Below are 27,544 nucleotides of genomic sequence, written 5' to 3' on the forward strand. Positions count from 1 at the left end.
TTTATCAAATAAAAGAGTGAGAAATGTTAATTTGGAAAAAAATAATTATTCCTTATGTAAACTTAATTAATGATTAAACGATCTATTAAGAAAGAAACTTTATAAATAAAAGTAATCTAACTTTTATAATTATTAAAAATTACAGTATCATATTTAGGAAAATTATGTTAAAAAAATAATTTAAACTAGGGGAGATTTGGTGATTAACTTGGGCTTTTTAGGAAATTTATAAAATGCAGGCAGTGCAGCGACAGTTTCAAAAGTACTACCACTACCTCTTCCTCTACATCTACCTGGATAGAACAATAGCCACCCGAAGTGGAAAAACCACTGCTTCTGCTTTCTCGTGTTCCAGTATATCATCTTTGCCTTTCCCCGACAACCGCCAAGAAAAAGAAACGTCTGAAATCACTCCCATAAACTGAAAAAGCGAAGGAAAAAAGACCGACGACAATTCACAAATCCACATTTCAGCTCGAAGGAACTATAAGCTCTGTTAATCGTACTTGAATTACGCCGAAGGTACTGAGAATTGATAATTATAACTTTCTTGTGCAAGTTCTCTGCAATCCCAACTCCCCTCATGTTATTCTGCAACTTATTGCATTTATCAGTTATGTCACAAGTTGCCACAGGGATTTTTGGAATGAAGTTTCAGCTGCGCTTTTATTTATTTTTTTCTTTTTTCTTTTGAGTGTTTATTTTAGGCGTTGGTTTTGGTTCTGTTTTCGTTTGAGACTTCTGCGTTTTAGCGCAGGTGGGTCGGTGTTTTTTCTTCTGATGATGCGAATCTTGCTCCTGAATAGCGCTGTAATGATCAGTCCATGCTCTTTTGTGAAATTGGTTTTGGTTTTCTATTAATCGAATTGGTTGTGTTGGACCCCTTTTGTTTGGCAAGTAGTTTTGTATTGGACCTGGTTCTCGTTGATTGCTTTAGTAGCATCAGCAATTGATTCTACACTTTGGCTTTCGGTTTTGAGCTGTGGTTGTATGTAACCATGGAGTAAATGAAGTTTCTAAGTTGGGATTGAAATCAGAATAGGTTTTCTGTATTTCTTGAATAATAATTTGTACAAGCCGATACATTACACTTATAATACAATTGGGTAGGGTAAAGATGGAAACAATCTCTTGAAACTCTTTTAATAATAGACAATCTTCTACATAAATATCCCCTAAATCAATCCAAGACATTCGGGATTTCTACACTCCCCCTCAAGTTGGATCATAAATATTATTCATATCCAACTTGCAGATGATATCATCAAAATTCTGTTGGGCTAACCCTTTGGTAAGGATGTCTGCTGTTTTTTCTTTGGTAGGAACATAAGTCATACAAATAGTTCCTTCTTCAACATTTTCTTTGATAAAGTGTCGGTCCATTTCTACATGTTTAGTCTTGTTATGTTGAACTAGATTGAGAGAGATACTGTTGGCTGCTTTGTTATCACAGTAGAGTTTGATAGGGAATTTCACTGTGATCTGTAGTTCTTCTAAAAGTTTCCGTAACCATAGTCCTTCACATTATCCCTTGTGCAACTGCCCTGAACTCACTTTCAACACTACTTCGAGTTACTACATTATATTTTTTACTCCTCAAAGTCACCAAATTTCCCCATACAAAGGTGCAATATCCGGTGGTAGACTTTCTATCTTCCGCTGATCTTGCCCAATTAGCATCTGTGAAAACTTCTACTCCCTTACTTTTATACTTCTTGAAGAAAAGTCCTTTGCCCGGAGAACCCTTGAGATACTTGAGAATCTTGTACACAGCCTCTAGGCGAGTCTTCTTTGGTGAATGCATGTGTTAGCTTACCACACTTACTGTAAATGCGATGTCGGGTCTCATATGTGATATAGATTAGTTTACCAACCAATCTCTGATACCTCTCCTATTCAACTGATATTTCGCAGTCAACTTTCTTTACTGCTTCAATGGGGGTTTCATTAGGTTTGCTTCCAAGCATGCCAGTTTTGGTGAGGAGATCAAGGATATACTTTGGTTGAGAGACACTGATACCGTTTTTTGATCTAACAACTTCCATTCCCAAGAAGTACTGCATTCGTCCCAGGTCTTTAATTTCAAGCTCAGTAGTTAGGACTTTCTTCAATCTTTCCATCTTTACTATATAATCTCCAGTTAGGATTATGTCATCAACATACACAATCAGAATTGTTTTCTTCCCATGGAAAAACATAGTGTGATCTGACTGCCCATGTCGATATCCTTGGTTTTTTATCACCTTCGCAAATCTATCGAACTATGCTCTAGGAGATTGCTTTAGTCCATACAGGGACTTCTTGAGTTTACATACTCTGTTTTCTTCACCTTTCCTTCTAACTCGCCATTTAGAAATGCATTCTTAATGTCGAGTTGCTGAAGTGGCCAATCCAAGTGTGCAGCCAAGGACAGGAGAACCCGAACTGTATTCAATTTTGTTACCAGTGCAAACATCTCCGTGTAGTCAATGCCATAGGTCTGTGTAAACCCTTTTGAAACAAGACGGGCTTTATACTGTTCAATTGCCCTATCAGCTTTATATTTCACCGTGAAGACCCATTTGCAGCCTACAACCTTCTTCCCTCTTGGAAAATTCATAACATCCCAAGTTCCATTCTTTTCCAGGGCCTGCATTTCCTCTATGACGGTTTCCATCCATTCAGGAATCTCCAAGGCTTCCTGGATATATTTTGGAATTTTTATCTTGTCAAGGTTAGAGGTAAAAGCACTACACCCTGTAGATAGAGTTTTATAAGACATGTATTTTGACTAGGGATAGAGAGTACATGACCTAGTTTGTTTTTTGAGAGCAATGGGTAAATTGATGTCATCAGGTGCAGACTTATCAGAAGGAAGTTCATAGTCATTTGGATTTATTACCTAATTGGGATTGGGCGAGCTATCATCGGTTCCAACTCTCTTGGTGCTTCAGGTATGAGATTCTCCTTGTTCTTTGATTTTGGCTTCCTTGAGTAAACAAGTAATTCCTTGTTATTTTGTTTTTCTATATCTCCCCCTGAGTTTAAGCAATCTTTTGTACATGAAAGATCAGGGAATTGTGTAGTGGTGTTGACAGACTCAATGTATGACATAGATTCATCAACAAAGAAATCAAAGAACTGATCTTCACTCCAATTCCCCCCTTGAAGAGAGGGCTTTTGGAAGTAGGGAGTGGTTTCGAGGTTAACAAATAATTTTTTTGTGATAGGATCGTAACATTTGTAGCCTTTCTGAGTAGGAGAGTAACCAATAAAAACGCACTTAATGGCACGAGGTTCCAATTTATCCCTATTGTGAGCATGAACATGCATAAATGCTATACACCCACAAATTTTTAGGGAGAGATTGGAGTTGAGCCGGGAGTTGGGAAAACATTCTTGGAATTTTTGGAGAGGAGTGGCAAAAGAAAGAACTCGACTAAGCATTCTATTAATGAGATATGTAGCTGTTAAAATGGCATCACCCCAAAAATATTTTTTCATATTTGTAGTGAACATCAATGGCCGAGCTAGTTCAAGAATATGCCTATTTTTGCTTTCGGCAACCCCATTTTGTTGAGGGGTATCCACACAAAAACTTTAATGGATAATTCCATTTTCTTGTAGATAATTTCCAAAGATTTTATTGAAATATTCTGTACCATTATTAGTACGTAAGATTTGAATGTGAGTTTGGAATTGTGTTTGGATCATGGAGTGGAAATTGATAAAAATATAACGGACTTCAGTTTTATTTTCAACAGGTAAACCCAACAAAGACGAGTGATCATTAATAAAAATAACAAACCATTACGTGTGAGTGTGATTAAGAGAGCATGAAGGCCCCCATAAATCATTGTGAGTCGTAGTAAAATGTTGGGCTTTTGTGGAGCCTAGTTATGTTTTGATTTGGATGACGACCCGACCTCTATTTAATTAGAGATTTCTATCCTAAGGCTTAGTCCATGGAGCGAAGGCTTGGGCCGTGAGGGAACGGAACCCATTCGGAACGGAACCCTAGGCGCAACATATAAAAGGGTGCTTTTGGGTGATTAGGGTTTCGGTGGTTGTATCCGCGAGAGAGAACGAGAGCGAGAGAATTGTATCGCCACACTCTCTGTGCTTTCTTCCTGATAATATTGAAATCCCTGCAACTCCGTGGACGTAGGCAAAATTGCCGAACCACGTAAATATTGTCTTGTGCGTGTGATTGAATTTTTCTTTGGCGTTATTCTTTCTCTATTTGTTTCTCACAGGTTTCGGGAATTTGTTCGTATATTCCTAACAACTGGTATCAGAGCCTAGGGTTAGGTTCGAGTGGGAGCAATGGCAGAGGAAGTAGGAAGGGCGTCTGGAATAGAAAAGTTTGACGGCACAGACTTTGGATTCTGGAGGATGCAGATCGAGGATTATCTCTATGGGAAGAAGTTACATCTACCGCTTCTAGGAGAAAAACCTGCTACTATGAAGGACGAGGAATGGACACTCCTTGACAGACAGGTACTGGGAGTTATAAGATTAACTCTGTCCAGGTCTGTTGCACACAACGTCGTGAAGGAGAAAACTACAGCAGATTTGATGAAGGCTCTATCTGGTATGTATGAAAAACCATCAGCAAATAACAAGGTACATCTGATGAAGAAATTATTTAATTTAAAGATGACAAAAAACGCATCTGTAGCACAACATCTGAATGAGTTCAATACTATCACAAATCAATTATCGTCGGTAGAAATTGATTTTGATGATGAGATTCGTGCACTGATCGTTTTGGCTTCGTTGCCAAACAGTTGGGAGGCAATGAGGATGACAGTAAGCAATTCTACTGGAAAGGAAAAACTGAAGTATAATGATATACGGGATTTAATTCTGGCTGAGGAGATTCGCAGAAGAGATGCAGGCGAAACCTCAGGATCCGGCTCTGCCCTAAATCTTGAGACTAGAGGCAGAGGTAATGACCGAAATTCAGATCGGGGTAGATCAAAATCCAGAAACTATAATCGAAACAGAAGTAAGTCCAGACCTGGCCAAAAGGGACAATGCTGGAACTGCGGGAAAACAGGTCACTTTAGGAGACAATGCAAAAGTCTTAAGAAGAAGAGTGAGGATGATTCCGCTAATGCTGTAACAGAAGAGGTACAGGATGCACTACTTCTTGCAGTAGACAGTCCACTTGATGATTGGGTTTTGGACTCAGGAGCTTCATTTCATACTACTTCACACCATGAAATCATACAGAATTATGTAGCAGGAGATTTTGGAAAGGTATATTTGGCTGATGGTACAGCCTTGGATGTTGTGGGTATGGGAAACGTCCGGATGTCATTGCCAAATGGGTCTGTTTGGTTACTAGAGAAGGTACGACATATTCCTGACCTGAGAAGGAATTTGATTTCTGTCGGACAGCTTGATGATGAAGGGCATGCGATGTTATTTGCTGGTGGCACTTGGAAGGTTACAAAGGGAGCCAGAGTATTGGCTCGTGGAAAGAAATCTGATACTTTATACATGACGTCAAGTCCAAGAGATACAATTGCAGTTGCTGAAGCAAATACTGATACAAGCTTATGGCACCGTAGACTTGGTCACATGAGTGAGAAGGGGATGAAGATGCTGCTGTCAAGAGGGAAACTGCCGGAATTGAAGTCTGTTGATTTTGAATTGTGTGAAAGCTGCATCTTAGGAAAGCAGAAAAGGGTGAGTTTCTTGAAAAGTGGCAGAACACCGAAGGCTGAAAAATTGGAGTTAGTGCACACAGATTTATGGGGTCCTTCTCCTGTTGCATCCCTTGGGGGTTCAAGGTACTACGTTACTTTCATTGATGACTCAACCAGAAAGGTATGGGTTTATTTTCTCAGAAATAAATATGATGTATTTGAAACTTTTAAGAAGTGGAAGGCTATGGTTGAGACTGAGACAGGTTTGAAAGTAAAGTGTTTGAGGTCGGACAACGGAGGAGAGTACATAGATGGAGGGTTCAGAGAGTATTGTGCTGTACATGGAATCAAAATGGAAAAGACCATTCCTGGGACACCACAGCAGAATGGTGTGGCCGAGCGCATGAACAGAACTCTCAACGAGCGTGCCAGTATGAGGCTACATGCTGGATTACCAAAATTTTTTTGGGCTGATGCTGTCAGTACTGCAGCTTATCTGATAAACCGAGGACCTTCAGTTCCCATGGAGTTTAGACTTCCTGAAGAGGTTTGGAGCGATAAAGAGGTCAATTTTTCTTACTTAAAAGTTTTTGGTTGTGTTTCTTATGTTTATGTTGATTCTGATGCTCGTAGTAAACTTGATGCAAAGTCCAAAATATGCTATTTCATTGGCTATGGTGATGAGAAATTTGGCTATCGGTTTTGGGATGAACAAAACAGGAAAATCATCAGAAGTAGAAATGTGATATTTAACGAACAGGTTATGTACAAGGATAGGTCAACTGTAGTGTCAGATGTCACAACGATAGATCAGAAAAATTCTGAGTTTATTAACTTAGATGAGTTGACTGAAAATACTGTCCAGGAAAGGGGTGAAGATAATAGGGAGAATGTAGAATTGCAGGAAATTCAAATTACACCTGTAGCTGCGGTCCGTAGATCTTCTAGGGCCACTAGACCTCCACAGCGTTATTCACCTGCTTTAAATTATCTTCTGCTAACTGATGGTGGTGAGCCAGAGTGTTATGATGAAGCCTTGCAGGACAAGAGTTCAAGCAAGTGGGAGTTAGCCATGAGGGATGAGATGGACTCCTTGTTGGGGAATCAGACATGGGAACTAACTGAATTGCCAGTAGGGAAGAAGGCTCTGCATAACAAGTGGGTATGCAGAATAAAGAACGAACATGATGGTAGCAAGCGCTACAAAGCCAGATTAGTTGTCAAAGGGTTTCAGCAAAAGGAAGGCATTGACTTTACAGAAATTTTTTCTCCAGTTGTGAAGATATCAACAATTAGACTGGTACTGGGAATGGTGGCTGCAGAAAATCTACATCTTGAGCAGTTAGATGTGAAAACGGCACTCCTTCACGGTGACTTGGAGGAAGACATCTACATGATTCAGCCAGAAGGGTTCATTGTCCAGGGACAAGAGAATTTAGTCTGCAAACTGAAAAAAAGCTTGTATGGTCTAAAACAAGCTCCAAGACAGTGGTATAAGAAGTTTGATAGCTTTATGCATAAAATTGAGTTCAAGAGATGTGAAGCTGATCACTGTTGTTATGTTAAGTTCTTTGACAATTCTTATATCATTTTACTGCTATATGTAGATGATATGCTTATTGCAGGGTCTAGCATTGAGGAGATTAATAATCTGAAGAAGCAATTGTCAGAACAGTTTGCAATGAAGGATTTGGGAGCTGCAAAGCAAATCCTTGGAATGAGAATTATTAGAGACAAGGCTACTGGTACATTGAAGCTTTCACAGTCAGAGTATGTGAAGAAAATTCTCAACAGATTCAACATGAATGAATCTAAACCAGTGAGCACACCCTTGGGGAGTCATTTCAAACTAAGCAAGGAACAGTCACGGAAGACAGAAGAAGAAAGGGACCATATGAGCAAGGTGCCCTATGCTTCAGCTATTGGCAGTTTGATGTATGCTATGGTGTGTACAAGGCCAGACATTGCACATGCAGTGGGAGTCGTGAGCAGATTCATGAGTAGGCCAGGAAAGCAGCATTGGGAGGCAGTAAAGTGGATTCTGAGATATTTGAGGAGTTCATCAGATACATGTCTTTGCTTCACTGGTGCAAGTTTGAAACTGCAGGGTTATGTAGACGCTGATTTTGCTGGTGATAATGATAGTAGAAAGAGTACTACTGGATTTATATTTACTTTGGGTGGTACAGCTATATCTTGGGCTTCTAATTTGCAAAAGATTGTTACTTTGTCTACTACAGAAGCTGAGTATGTTGCAGCAACTGAAGCTGGAAAGGAGATGATTTGGCTACATGGTTTCTTAGAGGAACTGGGTAAGAAGCAGAAGACGGGCATTCTACACAGTGACAGTCAGATTGCAATCTTTCTTGCCAAAAATTCGGCTTTTCATTCAAAGTCGAAACACATACAAACAAAATACCACTTTATCCGTTATCTTGTTGAAGATAAGATGGTAATACTTGAAAAGATATGTGGATCTAAGAACCCAGTAGACATGTTGACTAAGGGTGTTACTATTGAGAAACTGAAGCTGTGTGCAGCTTCAGTTGGTCTTCTAACTTAAGGAGAGGAGGTTTGAGTTGCAAGGATGGGGGATTGTTTTTCAGGAGGATTGCAGTTGATATTGGTGATTGAACTAGTCTCCAAGTGGGAGATTTGTTGGGCTTTTGTGGAGCCTAGTTATGTTTTGATTTGGATGACGACCCGACCTCTATTTAATTAGAGATTTCTATCCTAAGGCTTAGTCCATGGAGCGAAGGCTTGGGCCGTGAGGGAACGGAACCCATTCGGAACGGAACCCTAGGCGCAACATATAAAAGGGTGCTTTCGGGTGATTAGGGTTTCGGTGGTTGTATCCGCGAGAGAGAACGAGAGCGAGAGAATTGTATCGCCACACTCTCTGTGCTTTCTTCTTGATAATATTGAAATCCCTGCAACTCCGTGGACGTAGGCAAAATTGCCGAACCACGTAAATATTGTCTTGTGCGTGTGATTGAATTTTTCTTTGGCGTTATTCTTTCTCTATTTGTTTCTCACAGGTTTCGGGAATTTGTTCGTATATTCCTAACATAAAAGGTCTGGATGGTTTGTATGTGGATTTTGGAAAGGAATTACGAAGGTGTTTTGCAAGTTCACAATCTCACATTGAAAATCAGAAGATGTCTTATTTGAACAAATGGAAGGAAATAAACTTCTTAAGTATTAAAATTTGGATGACCCATCCTAGAATGCCATAACAAAATTTCATTATCCCTAGAAATAGATGCAGAATCACAAATAGCAGTTTGACATTGTTCACTCATATTCGCCTCCTCAAAATAGTAGAGTCCCTCACACTCCTTAGCACTACTAATCGTCTTCCCCGATGATAGGTCCTGAAAAACACAGTGAGAGGAAACGAATTTTGCAGAGCAATTGGAATCTTTTGTCAACTGGCTAATGGATAATAAATTGCAAGACAACTTAGGGACGTGTAGGACATATTCTAGAGTTATAGAGTCAGAGATTTGAATACTACCTTTGCCTGCAACAGATGAGAGTGATCCATCTGCAATTTTAACTTTCAAATTTTCAGCACAAGGTGAATAGGATGAGAACTAGATAATAGGAATCGGTCATATGATCAGAAGCACCAGAATCAATTATCCATGGTGACTTGTAATGAGAGATGGTATTTAAGGCTGTCAAAAAATTACCTCGGTGGGCTAAAGAACCAGAAGGAATACTTGTGGAAGATTGACCTGATGCTTGAATGGTAAAGAACATTTTATAGAGTTGCTCCAACTGTTCTGGACTGAATGCGCCACTTGAAGTGGAATTATTATTTTTCGCACCTTGTGGTTTCTCGGCTGGGTTATCAATAGCAGCTTGGTAGCCACGATTTTTTGGATTCTGTCTTGGCTTCCAATCTGCGGGCTTCCCATGTATTTCCTAGCAATTATCTTTTGAGTGGCCCGGCTTGCAGCAGTGCTCACACCAGGGTCTTCCTTTTTGCGTTTTTTGGCTTGTCCCAGCAGGAGTTCCTCTTGAAATGAGGGCAGACATTTCATGCCCATTATTTCCAATCAGAATCGGCTCCTTCAACATCATCGTGCGAGGGTTGCCTCTTGCTTCACCTTCGAGAAAACTTCCCAAGTTGAAGGTAAAGGACTTAGGCCGAGAATCCTTCCCTGCACCTCGTCCAAGTCTCGGTTTAGTCTGGCCAGAAATTCGAAGACTCATTCATTCTCGAGTCTTTTCTTGTACCGAGCGCTGTCTCCAGGGCATTCCCATTCTTCCTCAATGCTCAAGTCGAGTTCTTGTCAGAGATTCGTCATCTCCATATAGTTGTTTGTGACTTCTCTTCCTCCTTGCTGCATTTGCCATAGCCGAGTTTTGATCTCAAAGATTTGAGAGTAGCTTTCAATGTTTGAGTATGTCTCTCGGATAGCATCCCAGACGTCATTCGCCGTCGGTAGGAACAGATAGGTTGTGCCTATTGAAGGTTTCATTGAGATCACCAGCCACGCAGTCACCATGGAAATCTCAGACTTCCACTTCTGCAGAGCTGCAGCGTCGGTTGAGGCGGCCTTCTTCTTCTCGCTGGTAAGGTAGCCTAACTTTCCTTTGCCATCAATCACGAGTTTGATTGACTGAGCCCATTCATGGAAATTCTTTCCGTTCAGTCTCTCCACTGAGAGTGGGAAGGACGAGCTGTCTAGCCCATTCGAATTCAAGGTGGAGGTGGCTTCAGTCTCGCCATCGAAAGCTTCAGAGGTGCTCGACCCTCTGCTGTTGACGACTCCTTCTGCCGTCGTTAACTAGGATTATAGAAACACTAGCTCTGATACCATGAAATCAGAATAGGTTTTCTATATTTCTTGAATAATAATCTGTACAAGCCGATACATTACACTTATAATACAATTGGGTAGGCTAAAGATGGAAACAATCTCCTAAAATAATCTCTCTTAATAATAGACAATCTTCTATATAAATATCCCCTAAATCACTCCAAGACACTCGAGATTTCTATAGGGATTGTTCAGGTTGATTGTCTGGACTCTTCTCTTACCAAAAATACAAGAGGCTTTGGGTCTTTGGCTCTGTGTTTTGTACTCTAGTTTGTATGTGAACCATGGTGTAAATGAAGTTTCTAAGTTGGGACTGGTCAGGTTGAAAGTCTGGACTCTTCTCTTACCAAAAATACAAAATGGTTATTCAACTATTTTTTTTTGGGGTCTCTTGAGTTTTAAGGAGGAAGGATTGGCTGGTGTTCCTCGTGCTTTGTGAGTGTAGTGAAATATTTGTTCTTTTTCTTCTTCATTTTTTATAATCTGGAGCCAGAAATTTGGCATGCGTGCCAGTTCGTTGCAAATTCATTAATTATCCCCTTCTCTTTGCGAGTAGATGTTTGGATGTTGTGCACAACAATCTCTGTGTTTTTGCTAATAATAATGGTGGTGTTGTAATTTCTGATAAATCTTCCACGGCAGTTCAATCAGCAAAAATTATGTATATGGATGAATTCTTTATGTATAAACATTTTAATCATTATTGCAGTGGGAGTATTGCTACTGGAAAAATTATTTCTTTATCTTATTTATTTTTGTTGGATGCTGAGGTAGAAGTAAGAGCATGTTAATTGTTGCTTTGCTGGTGTTATTAAACGATTGAAATTAATCCTTTGTTGACTTCCTTAATTGGTCATTTAGAAATCTTTATGCCATATGAGGATTCTGAATTTATTACACCAAGTAGATGAATTGCAAGCATTATTTGTTTGGCTGACGTAAGGGAGTTGGTTAACCCTACTTTATGTGGGTGATGTTTTGCTTTTAGTTGATACTTTTTATGTTTGTTTGATCAGTAAGGATTCATATCATAGAGGCCTGACAAGTAGTACTTATCTTCCTTGTATTTGTTTTCCACTATTAATGAAAATTTATTGTTTTGATTAAGAAATTATAACGCCAACATGCATTAATCAGCCAAATATTATTTTAATGGCAGATGATTTGCGAATAACTATGCTGGAAGTTGTATCGACCCAATCCTAAATTTTCTGCCAAAACCAACTTCAACAGTTGTTTTCAGTGAAATGATTCAATTAGCATGTATTTCTACTGTAACTTTGAGCTCTCAAACTAATATAGTGAACTTTTGGAGCTCACAATCCTCTGGGAGATATGGTTCTAATATTTCGCAGCAAACTAATGTGTTAGCATTTGGGAGTAGTGACTCCATGGGTTTTAACATGAGAATTCCCAATATGCATCATGTTGGAACAAGGCTGAGGAAGGATATTGGCACTTTGCAGGTCTGTTTTCTGTGGAATTTACTGGCATTTTAATTGTCAGGAATTTAGAATCCAAATAATCAATGGTGGGGATTTATTTTTATTTATGAATCAGGTAGTTTGCATGGACTATCCACGGCCTGAGCTTGAGAATACTGTTAATTTCCTAGAAGCTGCTTACTTATCATCATCTTTTCGTTGCTCTTCTCCCCCAAAAAATCCGTTAAAGGTTGTAATTGCTGGTGCAGGTGAAGAAAATATCATCATGCTTCCACCCCTTTTATCCTTTCTTTATTTCTCTTCAAACATATTTTTGTTTCTAGATCATCCTGTGTGCAACCATGTCATTCGTTTTGTCTGTTTAGAAATATTAAGCTTGAATATCTTGAATTACTAGCGCCATTGTGCCTTTTGTTACACAAGTGCACGTGCATATACATTGTTTCTGCACACATCTCTTTTGGAAAGAATAATGTGAAGAGTTATCTGCTGACTACTTAGAATAATTCAAAATGCTGTGTATATCAATTGGCATTTATGGGTCTGATGTTTTATTTTTGTTTTTTGTGTGTATGTGTTTGTGTGTGTATGTGTGTAATGTGGTTGGAGGCTCTTGGATCTACCATCCTAATACGATGCAAACATAGCCTCTGTGCACATATCTCTTCTTGCAATAATGTATGAGGTATCTGCTTACTTTGTCAGAATAATCTCAAATCCTTTGTGTATCAGGTGACACGTGTCATGCCCGTGCATGTGTAATTCTGAGCTTTTATTTTATTCTGTTTGTGTGTGTGTGTGTGTGATGCAGTAGAAGGGGCTTGGATTCGCTATTCCAGTATTATCACTAGGACTATTCCTCGCCTCTGATGGATTTCGAGAAATAATATAATTAAAAATAACAAGAAGAAGCAGGAAAATCAAAGTAGGAATGAATAAAAGTGAGTTTCAAGGGCTGGGAAGACTCAATATGCTCTCTGCAGTTATGTATTTTGGAAATAACTGACTCCAAGGTTTCCAAAGATGTGCACAGATAATATCTATACAAGGATTACAAAAAATCCTAACCCAATATTCATAATTTTGTAATCCTGGTTCTCAAAGTAGTCAAACTAGGACGGTGGCGATGTGCAGAATTTTAAGCAAATTAAAAGTTAAACTTCCTTGAAAAAAGAAAAACTCCAAAAGAACTTTGTCCAGGACAAGCCTAATAATGGGCCTGCTTGGCCTTAGAAAGCTTCTTGGATGTTCTGATGTTAACCATACCCATGGGCACCTTGAGTGCAAGGCCCCTAGGGGGCAGGGCTATGGGGGACTAATTAATTTTTTGAAAAAGACACCAAGAGGATGCCATCCCATTAGAAAAAGACCAACCATCCAACAAAACGAAAAATCCAAAAACTGGAATCAATAATCAAGGATTAAAATTTTCAATCTCTCAGAATAAAAAAAGAAGTTGTCTTTGAGCTCCTCTACATGTGTCACCTTTCCTCCAATACCCTCTTGTTTCTTGTCCACATGCATAGTAAGACAGCCAAATAGGGGCCACCTTCCAAGCTGTGTTCATTGAACCATTCCTGGCACTGCAAAAGTCAGGAGACAGTGACTAGCACTGCCCACCTTATCCTAAACCATTCCTGCAGTGAAGTAAAAGGTGGTTTTTGTTTTTTTATTCTCTTTACACATGACACACCAGTTGACATACATGATTCTATTTTTCTTAGATTGTCTTTTGTGACGTGGCTCCTGGAGAAGAAAAGTTCTTTCTTTGAGGCTTTCAGTCTCCAAATAACCATCGAAGGATGATCTCTGTTAGAAATGAGCTTGTAATAGGATTTAACAGCGAAAATACTGTTCTTGTTCCCTAACCATTTCAGTTCATAAACCATATGGATCTGAATTCTGACATTTTGAAGCCTGGCCGACCTATACATAACATTCTCCACTTCGCAATTGATGGATCTCCTTTTAATTGTTGGTCCCATGAGGCACTTCCGTAACCAAGGGAAACAACATTTTATGCCATTGGTTCTTAATCAATGGCTGGGTTAAACAGCTCTGGCGAGGTGTCTTTGAGAGCCTCATTCCCACACTACATATCAAGCCAGAATTTAATCCTTTTACCTTTACGCACCACAGAAGCAGATTTGCCAAACCAACCTGAGTTTTTCTATAGTGTTTTTGCTGGTTGCTACTTTTTAAATTTTAAATTTATCTTGTGTGTTATTATCTATCTGAGTTCATTCCCTCTTGGATTAATATCCTAAAGATGCGGTGAAGGTAGCTATAAAGAGTTGTACAATATTTTTTGGTTTGACTTCTCAAAGCACTTTTATTGGTGCTGGAAGTTCAATTCCATGGAGGATATCTTTGCTCTATCCAATGGAGAGTAATCTTTTTAGACCTTTGTCTATGATGTGAGTAAGGCTTTCTTCTTCTTATTCTTTTTTATTTAAGACCTGTTTTTCAATGGTTGCAGGTTTGGCTGGTTTATCTACCGCAAAATATTTGGCTGATGCAGGTCACAAACCTTTAGTGTTGGAAGCCAGAGATGTTCTTGGTGGAAAGGTTTGTGAACTTCCCTCTTCTCAATTCTTAGACATCAAAAGGTTCCTGTTTTGTTTGAAATTTTCTTGCGTAGTTGCATGTTTGAATATACACATTAGATTTTTTTCTCATTTCTTTTTCTGTGCTTAGGAGGTACAATGTCATAATTCAGACAAAGTGAGAGATTTGTTACATTCATTTAATTTATTAGAAGTTTGTTTGGCTTGTACAAATCCTTATAGCATGCATTTTGTTGTGAGCTTGGGATATATTTTGTAGCAAGGATAGCTTTGAGAGACATAAATTAACTAAGAAGGAAGCTGAGGAGTTAAGAGGGTATTAAGGCATTTGATCATCTGTATCCTGACGGGTTGTGGGAAATATAATATACTTGCTAGAAACTTGCTAGGATAAGGAGACATCAATGCTTGGATCATTTTATGTGCATTGTGGTTGAGGACTGGGAAATTTTTTTTTAGCACAGTTGGTTGAGATCACAGAGAGGTGAAGAGTTGTTTCCATAGGTTAATCACCGAAAATCAGAGGTGATGCATTTTAAAATAGGAGATATTGCCATGCCAATTGAGGTTAAGTATTTTGGAAAAATGTGCGAGTATTGATCTTATCCAGGATGCTTAAAAAAATTGCTAGGGAATTATTTAATGAAGGAAATTAACAAAAATACTGAAGAACTAGTTTGAAATCGTGTCATGCAATTATCAATTGCATCTGCATTGGAAGTGTTTTCCTACAGCTAATTTTCTACTTCAAAGGGTTGGCATTATGTCATCAATTTCTCTTATTCATTTGTTTTTCATGCAGTGACTGGGGATGAACTTATGGGCTATACTGGAAGAGGTTTAGCCGTTTAGGATGTGTGTTATATTCTGAAAAAATAGTTTAGGTTGATTAAATTATACTAGCATTAACTTAAATCTGTGTTATGGAGATCTTTTCAATATACAAGTTTTACACTTGCAAGGCTAATCTAGAAGTTCTAGGCTAGTAGAAATCAGGGGGTTGTGAAAGTTGATGGTTACAAGGCATTTTTATTATGTTGGATCCATTATGCACAAAGAAAGGTGACTGGAGAGGGTGTCACTGGTGGGATAGTGCTGAATAAATGAAGCAGAAAAAGTAATCTAGAGTTTGTTGAGTTAATAGAATTTCTGATCAAGTTTGTTAGGGTTGATGGAAGAGAGAGAGTAGATTTCATATGAGGGAGATGCTACAGAGAATGAGTATGCCATAGTGAGGCTCTCACTCCTCATATATCTTGTGACATAGTACTCAGAAAACTACATAGTTGACCTGCAGCATTTCACATGCTATATGGTTTATAGCTCTGTACTATATCCATGGTCTTAAATTTCCATGATATTGTCAAAATTTCCAGTTTCCATCACCCCCGAAATCGAAATGGCAATTGATTACCGTCTTGCATAATTTCCGTCGAAATCTTAACAAATCATCTGAAATTTATCGAAATCTCGAAATTTTAGCGATACATGTTGAAATTTTAACCATAAAAATGAAATTTCCTCAGAATTCAAGTGAAAGATTTAGGAGTGAATTGAAATTTCTCTCTTGATTTATTTTATTTATTTTTATCGAAGCAAAATATTATTACGAGTGCTTTTGAAATTATATGAAAAAATAAACTTACAACAACATTTTATTTAATCATTGATGTCTAAATTATCATTATTTATATAATAAATAATATTTAAATGATTTATGAATTTCATTTGTATTAACTGAATATGTTTAATGTACATTATCTTACAAATATGTTTGATACATACACTTACTATATGATAACTTTTCCACCTCATACACAACATAGATGTATTTAACTTGTAATATACTAGTCCTAAGACTTACATTATTATGTCTGTTAACCATTTTTTCTAAAGTTTCACAAAAAATTCCATGCTAAACTATTGATTTCCATTATTTTTTCCAAATTGAAATCGAAATTAACTCCATAATCGAAATTTCCATCAAAATTTCCGTACTTTTGGAGCTTTGAAATTTGAGTTGTAATCAAAATTTAAGACTTTGACTATACCTCTGCACTTGACCTTGCCACCACATTCCATTCTACTCTTCCCATTCCTAGAACCAAGTTCCCTCCAACAGATATAGAATACCCAGAAAATAGACCTTCTCAACATTAGAAAAACCACAATATTCAAAGAGGTATACTTCTTAAACAATAGTCCTTTTCCCTGGGGCTTTCTTGAGATATTTCAGAATTCACAACAGTAACTGACCGATAACAATGAAAGAAACATCAGGATGATTTTTGGTTAGATGAATCAACTTGTTAATTGAATTTTCTATTTACTAGGATTCTCATAGAATTGATAGTCATTTTTCCCAAATTTTTTTTTAAGGATACAAAAGAACATCCGCTGGATTTACCTATAGGAGCCTGGTCATTTTTTTTTTTGGTTCTTTTGGGGGTTGGGGTGTCGATATGGAGGGTCCAAGACCCAAAATGAAAACAAAACTAGAAACTAAACTCAGCCTGGTCTTTTCTAATAAACCAGTAACATACCTTTTTTTTTTTTGCAGAGAGCAATATCTTCCTTGAATATGGCAATTTTTATTCCTAAGAACGGGGTTTCCTCAGATCCTCTTTATACCCTGGTAGTTCTGCAGTTGTGAATTTCCAGTTGTATGACTACCTGTAATAACAATCTTCTCATCATACACTATTAGAACTACAGTTTCATATGACAGACAAATATAGAGTGACCGCTGTTTCTCATTCCAAACTTAGACACACATTAGTGAATTTATTGAACCAGGCTTTCAGGTATTGTTTGAATCAATAGATTGCCTTCTTGAGTTGGCAAACTTTACGTGACTCCCCCTGAACAACATACCCTGAATTTGCTCGTATAAATTTCTTGTAGATCGCCATGCAAGAAATGATTTTTACTATCTAGCTGATGCAGTGGCCAATCCTTTATAACAACAACAGACAAAGAGAAGTTTAAATAATTAAATATGGATGCATGCAAGAAAGTCCGAGCAATTCAAAGGACTGAATGCTCTTGTACCATGTTAGGGTTGATGGAAGAGGGAGAATGACTTGAGATTGTAGAGAAGCTAAAGAGAATAAGTACAAGTCCTAGTGAGGTGCACATCCTTCTTTATAAAAAACTTCTAACATAATAATCAGAAAATTATATTGCTTTACTTATCAAATATCAACTAATAACTAATACTACTCCCAACAAAGTTGGAAAAAGAATTTAATAAGGTGAAGTTTGTAGATGTTGTGGTTTTTCATTTCAATAAATATGATGGACTTTGGACGTTTGGAACGAAGGTTGTTGTCTTGTAGACTCCAGAGCAGTTAAAGAAACCATTTTATCTTTGGAAAGGAAGTTTGAATTAGTTATTTCAAGTTATAATATGTTTATTCATGGTTTTTAAGCTTGCACAAGGGAAAGTGCAAATTTTGTTAATATAGACTATAGCAAGTTGTTGGTCATACAGACCGAGCAAGACAATTTCAGTTGTTGTTGTTTTTTTTTTTTTCTCTAAAAAAATTTAATTTAATTTTTCAAAAATTTTTATATTTGATTTTATTTTTCTCAGGATTTCATCCATGGTTAGGATTAGTTTGGTGCAGGAACTAGTATTTTTTATTTATAGGTATCATAGACTTGAAAAGGATTGTTACCACTTACCCCTATCTTAAAGAGAGTAAAAATCCAATTGTTTGTCTGGTTTTTCTGTTCATATTTAGGATCAAAAGGTTTTTTTTTTTTGAATAAAGGAAGCTTGGCTATACGTAATGAATTTGTCTGATGGTTGAAGCATGCAAAACTTCTTTGCTTAGCAATGTTTGGTCTAGCTTCGTACAGGTGGCTGCATGGAAAGATGAAGACGGAGACTGGTATGAGACAGGTCTACACATCTTCTGTAAGTTTAACATCCTTTCTAAATACCATTGTATATCTTGTTTTGAATTCATATGAAAAGCTCCACTTCATCTTTAAATTTTTTGTCATAAGCCACGTTGTCATCTTTATGTTATTTTCTTCCTGAATGTTTTGATTTACTAAAATTTGGAACAAAAGAAATGACCTTATTGCCTTCTGGGTATATCTTCTGTCTAAGATGCATTTGTCTGCTTTTTCATGATACATCATCATTTCTGTTTACATAAATATACTCATGCTTGATGGAACTGGTTTTTTTGCTTTGCTTGAAGTTGGGGCCTACCCAAATATGCAGAATTTGTTTGGAGAACTAGGCATTAGTGATCGATTGCAGTGGAAAGAGCATTCTATGATATTTGCAATGCCAAACAAGCCAGGAGAGTTCAGTCGATTTGATTTCCCTGAAGTCCTGCCTGCACCATTAAATGGTATGTATGCATGCCTCCCTGTGTGCATGTGATGTGCCATTTACCATAATTTGTTTATAGTATTATAACCAGTTATTGCAACTTTGATGAAGAAGAGATGATGAATTTTGCTGTTTGAATTAGGTGAAATGTGAAAAAAATATTTTGTGTAACTTTTCTTTAGTCAAATTATTGAGTTTTGAAACTAGTGCTTTCCTCACTTTAAATTCTTGTCGTTATGACTTAAAGATTAGAATATAAATACGTAACAACTTATTAAATATTGTATTAAACTAGTGCAATTCGATTGAATCTTCCCAACATTCACGCATCAGCCATTTCATGTCCCTGTGTGTTGTACCTTGAGAAAGTTAAGACTGGTAGAACACAAGGCTTAAATAAGAGGCATTTATCAATTGAAAAGAACTTTTGATTTGTAAAACTTTTTTTTCTTTTTTCTTTTGAATCTTTGATGGGCTAGTGGCAAGTTCCAAATTTTGATTTATAAGTTTGACACAAGAAGATTTAAGATTAAGAAAAATTAATTTGAAAGAGGAAAATAATAAAGTTGAATATTATGGGGAACCAATTGTCCCATTTTCCTGGATTTATCCTATTGGCTATTTTCATGAAATCAAGCACTGATTTAAATTAGTGTCTAGTTAAAATAGAATTGTGATTAGTTTCAAGCATATCCAAAGGTGCAAATACACATTCAATCCAAGATAATTTTATGTTGGGGGGGGGGGGGGGGTGGGGCTTGACCATACCTTACATAAAATTCATTTTACCCTTCACATACAAATTTCTTCACCAATTTTCATTTACATATGCTTTCTATCTTCACAGATGAACCTAGAAAATAGGCTAGCAGAGGAAACCCTATTTGACTCTTTACTCCCTAGTAATTAGTGAAGGAATATAAGAGAAAATTTCACATTTTAAATAATAGACATCTCATTCTTATAAAATTTCCATCCAAATCATTCTGTTGATTATTTCATTTAGTCATGAGGGTATTGTAATGAGAATAAAGAGGTTGTTAAAGCTTGGTATAAATTGTTGGCCGACAACCTAACAACTTAAACTTTTAAGTGGTAATCTAACATGGTATCAGAGCTGTTTGCCAGGAGGTCCTGGATTCTAGACTCTAGTCTTGTTGCCCGCATTTATTGTGTGGTGTTTAAAAAAATTATTGTATTCCCTATAATGGTTGTTATTTACCATGTGTTTATCTCTCCACATGCTGTTGGGCTGCATGTTCGGGGGAGTGTCAAAGCTTGATATACATTGTTGGCCCATAACCTAACAACTTAAGTTTTTAGGTAAAGTGGTAATGTAACGGTTAAATGGGTAGTAATGGAATATCGCCCACCCTAGGTCAGGAGACTTTTGGAAAGGAGCTTCAAGCTCAGATTTTGTTGGATAAATTGGGCTTCAATTGTCTGATTGGGGAGGAAACAAAGTTCAGTTCAATGGTGGTAAACCTAATGTGAAGAAGGGTTAGAGGGAATCAGCAGATTGGAAGTTTTTGGTGAATTACGATGGGAAGGGCTTAAGGAGGGGTTTTCTTGGTTAACTTTAGTTTTTTTATTTTTAATATTTTGTCTTTGGTTTCTTTTTTATTTTTGAGGATTTCGTATCCCCGATTAGATTGTATACTCTCTCTCTCTCTCTCTCTCAATATATATATATATATATATATTTTATCATAAGGAAAAGAACAAAATGCTGAGGATGTTTGTAAGTTCAATAATGAGCTCAAAAGAGAATTTTTAGCTCAGTCAACCATTGCAAGTTTGTGGAGCATTGTCCTTCTGACGTTTAGGGCTTTTCACTGAGGAGAGCCACAATCCCTACTTGCTTTTACACATGAGTGACGGTTGAACCATGGACTGCCATCAAGAATAGACACATTACTCTCATTCTATTATTGGGTAAATTCTGAACTCCCAAGATTAATAATATATGTATCTCTTTTAATAGTTTAAAGTTTTTTGTTCCAAATGAGTTGGGTACAAACATACTGGAATACTTCCAAAATCACTTCCAATTTACAGACGAATTTCAATTTCCATATTGCCAGAGCAGTTTCAATTCTTACATTATACATGGACATAGTGTTTTATTTCACTTTTTGTTTCAAGTCAACATATGTGCCTATTAGTAATAATATATGGGTATCCAAGGCATAAGAAAATTGAAGTGTGTTCCCATTCGAGGTCAAAAGTCAGGCAAGCTTCCAATTCATCTGAATGGTCATATTAGTCATGGAGCAGCCATAATTCCTTGAAAATTTCTGTGTCTTGATGTGTTCTCTCCCTCTCTCTCTCTAAATTGTTTTTGCTATTGATGTGAGAGGAAATATCATTCTCTTCTTATTTCCATCCGTTTTAATACATTCGTACTCGTAGTGTTAATTGCGGCAGTGTTGTAATTTGTTTCTTCAAATGTTTGGTAATGGTGTTAGGAGATCACTTGTTTGCTCCAGACCTTTTGGGTCCTCGCTTATAGGAGCCTTGCTTATATTTATGGTCTGTTAAAAATATTTTTATCATTTCTTTTTTCCCTCATGGCTGCTGAGGTTCATACTTTTAGTTAAAGTCTTCTTTATTCTCATTTCTATTATCAGAAATTTTTTCATAGAATATTGAATCTTTAACCCCTCATTTATTATTGTTTTGTTAATTTATTATGTGGCTAAGTTAAGATTTGTGGAATATGACATTCACTTAATTTTTAATTCCTCCGCAGGGCATAGGTATCCCACTTGGAGGAGTGTGAGCTTTTGTAGAACCTCCTTTGTAGTAGCCCTATTCTTAACTTATGTCCTAAACTTAAGGTTAATTGTTAACTATGATAGTTATATAGCAACTATACATTGTCTAGTGGAACATCAAATGTTACCTTTACCTTTGCCTTTGCCCCCCCTCGTGAACCTCAACAACAGGAAAAATAACAATTGATCCTGTTTTTACTGATCCAGTATACTCTGCACATTGTTCAAACCTTATAAAAGTTTCTAATTTCTTAACAAAACTGAAACTATTAAGCAGGCATGGTTTTATTCTTCAGTTTAGAATTTTTTTATCAATCTGGCAGTGTATCCAACTTTTAGAAGTTAAGTGAAACTCAAAACTGTGCTTGAATGCAACAAAGGTACCCCATACATTATTCAGATGGCCCAGAAGATACAACATACTATATTGGTATGGCGCCTGATATATATTGTTGGCCCACAAACTGACAGCTTAAACTTTTAAATAAAGTGGTAGTTTGACATCATATCAGAGCCAGGTTGCCTGGAGGTCCTGGGTTCTAGTTTTGTTGCCTGCATTTATTGTTTGTTTGTTAAGGATCGTCTTATTCCCTATAATGGGTGTTGTTTATCATTTGTTTATCTCTCCACGTGCTGTTGGGTTGCACGTGTGGGGGGTTAAGGCTTGATAGACATTCTTGGTCCACAATCTAATAGCTTAGGCTTTTAGCTAAAGTGATAATCTAACACTAATCTGCATCTTCAGTATATGCAGTCACATGTCGTTGTCTTGCTTGTGCTCCACTTTATTGGCAAGATGTGTAGATGTTTATTAAGCACTTCTGTTTTCTGTTTGTGGTACTTCTTATGTGCGGCTTCCGTATTCCTATCAACCATAGTTCATTCATATCCTAAACATGATTTGCAGGGATATGGGCCATCTTAAGGAACAATGAAATGCTGACTTGGCCAGAGAAAATCAAATTTGCTGTTGGACTCCTGCCAGCAATTCTGGGCGGACAAGCTTATGTTGAGGCTCAGGATGGTTTAACTGTTAAAGACTGGATGAGAAAGCAAGTATGGCTGTTGTCATTTTGTAGGAATATATTAACTATAAATGTTTTGAGCTTTGCCTGTCAGGAATATAAGCTCAAGTAGCTTATTAGCTGAGGCCAAACCTATAGGTAATTTCATATAGGTTTGTCTGGTTAAAATGTGGAATAAACACATAAACATTTTTATTGATAACATGAGGATGAATTGTATGCTGTTGAGTTATTTGTAATGAATGCTTCTGGGACTAGCATTTAGGAATTGAGGCTGTGATCCCTAGGTCCCTTTTGATATTTAGTTGGACACTTGCCTGCCCGTGCACAGATGTTGTTCCCTATTTAGCACTTCAAACCGTATGCATCTTTTTTGCTTATTAAATTTGCAGAAGACTGTCAATATGAACACATGGCATAACTATGTAAGAGAAACTGTGATAATTATGTTTTATTTGTTTCATAGGAAAAAGAAATATTAGGATAGGAGGGACTTGATGATTCTTGAAGAAGGCTTCTGTAAATGCTATTATGATGTTGGTTTGTGTTTCACTGCTTCTCCAATTGAATTTTGTGCTAAATGAGAAAATAATGTAGGAGTTACCACAAATTTGGAAGACATGGGATCAAAAGAATATTCAGAAATATGATGCCCACGTTTTCTCCTGGGCATAAAATGGCTAAGGGTCAGAGGAACATGTTACCGCTTTTTACTTGGGTTCTCTCTGCTCTTTTCTTGATAGCATGAGGGGGGATTTGGGGAGGCTAGTCGAGCAATGCATGGTTGCCACCTATGTAGGTACAGCTCTTCTCCAAATGTTTCTCTTGGAGTATTTCCTTGTGTGCGCTCTAGATATTCATGTAAGAAGAAACCATAGAGGACACTGTTATCATGGCAGAAGGGCATGAAATAGTTTTAATAAAAACATGTGATCTCAAGATCCTTAAGAGGTGGATTGTTGGCAGTTTTTTGATGAAGAAAACAGATTTCCTTTTGCCTTTACTCTGTTCTGCCCTGTGAATATGTCTCATCAGCAATATTTTCTCCATATCGGAAAATGGACCAGTGACCTTCTTGCCTCTGCTCCTTATCTGCTGCAGAGAGAGATTAGTCCGTTTAGTTGGGACGTGGCCATCTCTCTCCATGCTCTCATAGCTGTGAATTCCAGGATGGCTTATACTTACTAATTTTGTGGTCCCCACATGAGCTTTTTAAGCACACATGGAAAAACTTATTATCTCTGAGCAATAGTGGCAGGGAGTCTGTACCATAGGTTTCTTGAACTTTTGGTGGCATAACCTTCAATAAGTTGATGCAATTCCTCCCTGGCCCGGCCTCTACCCTGTCAAAACCTGGCATTTATGCTGCCTCATTGACCAAAAGAAAAGTGGACAAAAGGCAGTGAAGAGCAAGGTGGGCACAAGCGAGCGCACGACAGCCAAGGGTTTATCTATTGTGATGGTTGGAAAGGCAGAATCCCCAAGTGATAGTGGAGAATAGGTTATCATCATGGATTGGTACCTTAAGCAGTGGTGCAGGAAAGTAAATGAAATCATGGGCCAGAAGTCGGAGATGAACTCTCTCCTGTTGCAGTGACTAGGACTTGCTGAGCATAGTAGAAAAGAAGGCAGCGAGCTAAATCTGGCCCTCTAGACTTTGGTTGACATTACAGCCAAGAACATAGCTACACAAAGTGGGAATAGGGAAACAAGGAAATGTGGAAGGGTCAAAATTTTATGAGACTCAAAGTCTGAGCTACACCAGGTCTACTTAAGCTTTGGATATCCAAATAATGACTTGGAGGGGCTAGGAGCATCAAATTTAGTTGTGATGGTGGCCAAAATGTAGTAGTGCTTTCCTCCAAGCAGGATAAAGACTTGGGCGCCTCCTCAATATGATCCTAATGCCTTCACTTATTTCTTTGTGGGAGTGGGGAAACAATGTCTCAAGAGCAGATGACCCATTCTTTCTCTATCTCAAAAGACTTGAGCCTTTGATGCGGAAGAGGAACCTGGGGAAGCTTTTATGTGGGGCAAATGTCTTGGTCCTTTGAATAGGAGATGGAACTAATGGATTAGAAGTTGTATGGGGAGCTGGAAAAAGATGATGAGGGAGGGGTTGAAGGGAATGAAAAAGTGGGAGGGGATAAAGACAGATATTAGGTAGCTGAGAGGATGAAGAAGGTTCAAGACAAGTTGAAAAGCAACCATGTTCTGTCCTTGACTATCTGCCTTCCAACCTCAACATCAAGACCAAAAGTATTAGGTTCTTGAATCACCATGTCATTTGAGACACTGACAAATTAAAGAGAAGGCGGCCATGTAGATGTTTAGAATGCTCCCATGGATTTGCAAATAATCAAATTGGGTGATAAGTCTGTTGAAACTGTCTGAGCAGCCAGCAGGTAATGATGTGATTATGTTGGGAGGCCAACCCTAAGGGAAAAGTCTATTGCAGATGAGGCAGCAGAGAAGGGGTACAAGACTTCAGGCTGACGGAGGAGGTTGATGGTTTCAGTGGTTTGAACTTTGAGGTCATTGAGTCCTTTGATGGAAGGGATTGAATTAACAAAATATTATTGCCAAAGTCTGATGTGGGAAATTAATACTCCCGCTTCTCAGCCAAAAGGCAATGTCTGCTGTTACTTAAAATGCAAATAAAGAACTTTGTTGCACTTCCACCATCTAGCATAGCTGCAGTATAACTAACTAATCAAACTGCTTTTCCTCCCCTAACCATGGCAGCAGCCAGTGGTGTTCCACCTTGGCTGCTGATCAAGGTGCTTTACCAAGTGTGTTCCCTTCAGTTCCATTGATGCAAGCATGATGGTGCATTAATGTGTCAGCAGAGCACATATATTTGTCGAGAAAAGTTTTTGTAAAGCATGGCGAGATTGCAGCTAATGCTTATCATGTCTTGACTATGTTCAAGAACGATTTCTTGGACTTATTTTTCCAGGTGATTTGGGGATTGCTGTGCTGCACTGCTCGTAATCCTAAGAATCCTAAGCCTTAACCAACACCACACTGGCTGGTATCAAAAAGGCAACTCATCCATAGGATGGAAGGTTTACGGTTTCATTAGTGGTACAAGCAATGTAGAAAATAGATGGTTAGATGATCTGGGAAAATCCATTTTCCTTTCCCCCATAGTACAAAAATATAATTAACTATACAGACTGAAACGTAATGTAGAATACTTGATTGAATAAGCACATCTAACTTCGTGGCTTGATGGCACAATGGTTGCAGTTTGTGCATAAGGTTTTGAAAGCTATGCTGTATCCAATTAAGTAAACATCCTTGTGTGCATGTGCGACCTTTCCTACTGACCCTCAAAGACTCCTAAAAAATAAAAATTTAGTTGGTTGCTCATGCCTTTCTGAGGGTTCTGTCTTTAGTACTTTTTGGGAACCTATCTTTTTACCTATCTTTTTGAGTAATCTTGTGGTTTCTATGTTCTCCGTAATGAAACTCTTTACCTTTTGGACATGGTATAATTTGTTTTTCTATGTGGATGTGTGTACCAACATTGACTTAATGGATACACTGTTTAACTTTACCTAAATATTGGTGCAACATTACAAATGCACTTTTGCCCACCCACCATTATGGCTGTAATTGATATTGCATATATCATTATGACCTTAGTTAATTTTGTTAAATATTGTGTTCTTTTCTTTAATAAGTTAGTGTACATTTCTGAGACAAGATGGCTAATGATACCGTCATTTTATTTTTCAGGGAATACCTGATCGAGTGACTAATGAGGTGTTTATTGCAATGTCAAAGGCACTAAACTTCATTAACCCAGATGAACTTTCAATGCAGTGTATTTTGATTGCTTTGAACCGATTTCTTCAGGTAAGATCTTCTTCACTCTTTGGATGTTATACATTAATAAAAAAAATTGTCTCTTTTATGGCACATAGGAGAGAGAGAGAGAGAGAGAAGTTATTGTAGAAAAATTTTGACGGTCTCTGTGTGTCCAAGTTTCTACATAAGGGAGAAAAGATATGAAATTTGAAATAAATCCTATTTATTTTGTTGGATAGCTTGATATTGTTGGCCCTGCACCTAACGGCTGAAGCTTTTAGGTAAAGTGGCAACATGTCATGTTTGATGTGTCTTTTTGTTTTTTATTTTTTGGTTTAAAAAAAAAATTATTTCTTTGCACCTGATTCAAATATAAAGATTAAAGAATAAGTTCATTAAGTAATTAGTCTGGAGTTGCGTATATTTTGATGATGATTAGTCGACACAATAACTATTTGAGGCAATGATTGCTCTATCCACTTGGTTTCAAAGTCCTTTTTAAGTCATGTTGTCACCAAATCTTTAAAAATTTCATTGAATGCTAGATGTCATACAAATGAGATGCAACTTCTAGATACTGTTTTAATATGCATTTCACTGCTCCATATTGAAAAAGAAAGGTTCTACCTGATTCAGAAATATTGAGCATACATTAACAGGAGAAGCATGGTTCCAAGATGGCCTTCTTAGATGGTAATCCTCCAGAGAGACTCTGCATGCCAATTGTAGATCATATTACGTCATTGGGTGGTCAAGTCCACCTTAATTCTCGTTTACAAAAGATTGAACTAAACGAAGATGGAACAGTGAAGAGTTTTTTGCTTAACAATGGGAATGTAGTTGAAGGGGACGCTTATGTTATTGCTACACCGGGTATATTTTTAAATTATGCATATAATTATATAAATTTCCCATGTGCTCACTTATCTTCCCTAATACTAATATTGCTAATATAATATGTTATAATCAGTTGATATCCTGAAACTTCTTTTGCCTGAAGAGTGGAAAGAAATTCCGTACTTCAAGAGATTGGACAAATTAGTTGGAGTTCCAGTCATTAATGTTCACATATGGTTAGTCATAGATTCTTTTTAA

At 37.5% G+C, this 27,544-nt stretch overlaps 1 protein-coding gene across 1 annotated transcript; it reads left to right on the forward strand.

The window, feature by feature from the left end:
* The first annotated feature begins 258 nt into the window (after window positions 1-258).
* Window positions 259-27,544, forward strand: LOC131166562 (15-cis-phytoene desaturase, chloroplastic/chromoplastic). The gene is made up of 11 exons (XM_058125155.1): window positions 259-522; window positions 758-810; window positions 11,628-11,934; window positions 12,029-12,161; window positions 14,393-14,481; window positions 18,345-18,402; window positions 18,695-18,850; window positions 22,516-22,664; window positions 26,378-26,497; window positions 27,109-27,322; window positions 27,420-27,544. Exons 3-11 carry the CDS (start codon window positions 11,716-11,718, stop codon window positions 27,542-27,544), a joined length of 1,263 nt encoding a protein of 420 aa, XP_057981138.1. The 5' UTR covers window positions 259-522; window positions 758-810; window positions 11,628-11,715.

The sequence above is a fragment of the Malania oleifera genome, chromosome 10 (genome assembly GCF_029873635.1).
Source record: "Malania oleifera isolate guangnan ecotype guangnan chromosome 10, ASM2987363v1, whole genome shotgun sequence".
NCBI classification, from domain to species: domain Eukaryota; kingdom Viridiplantae; phylum Streptophyta; class Magnoliopsida; order Santalales; family Ximeniaceae; genus Malania; species Malania oleifera.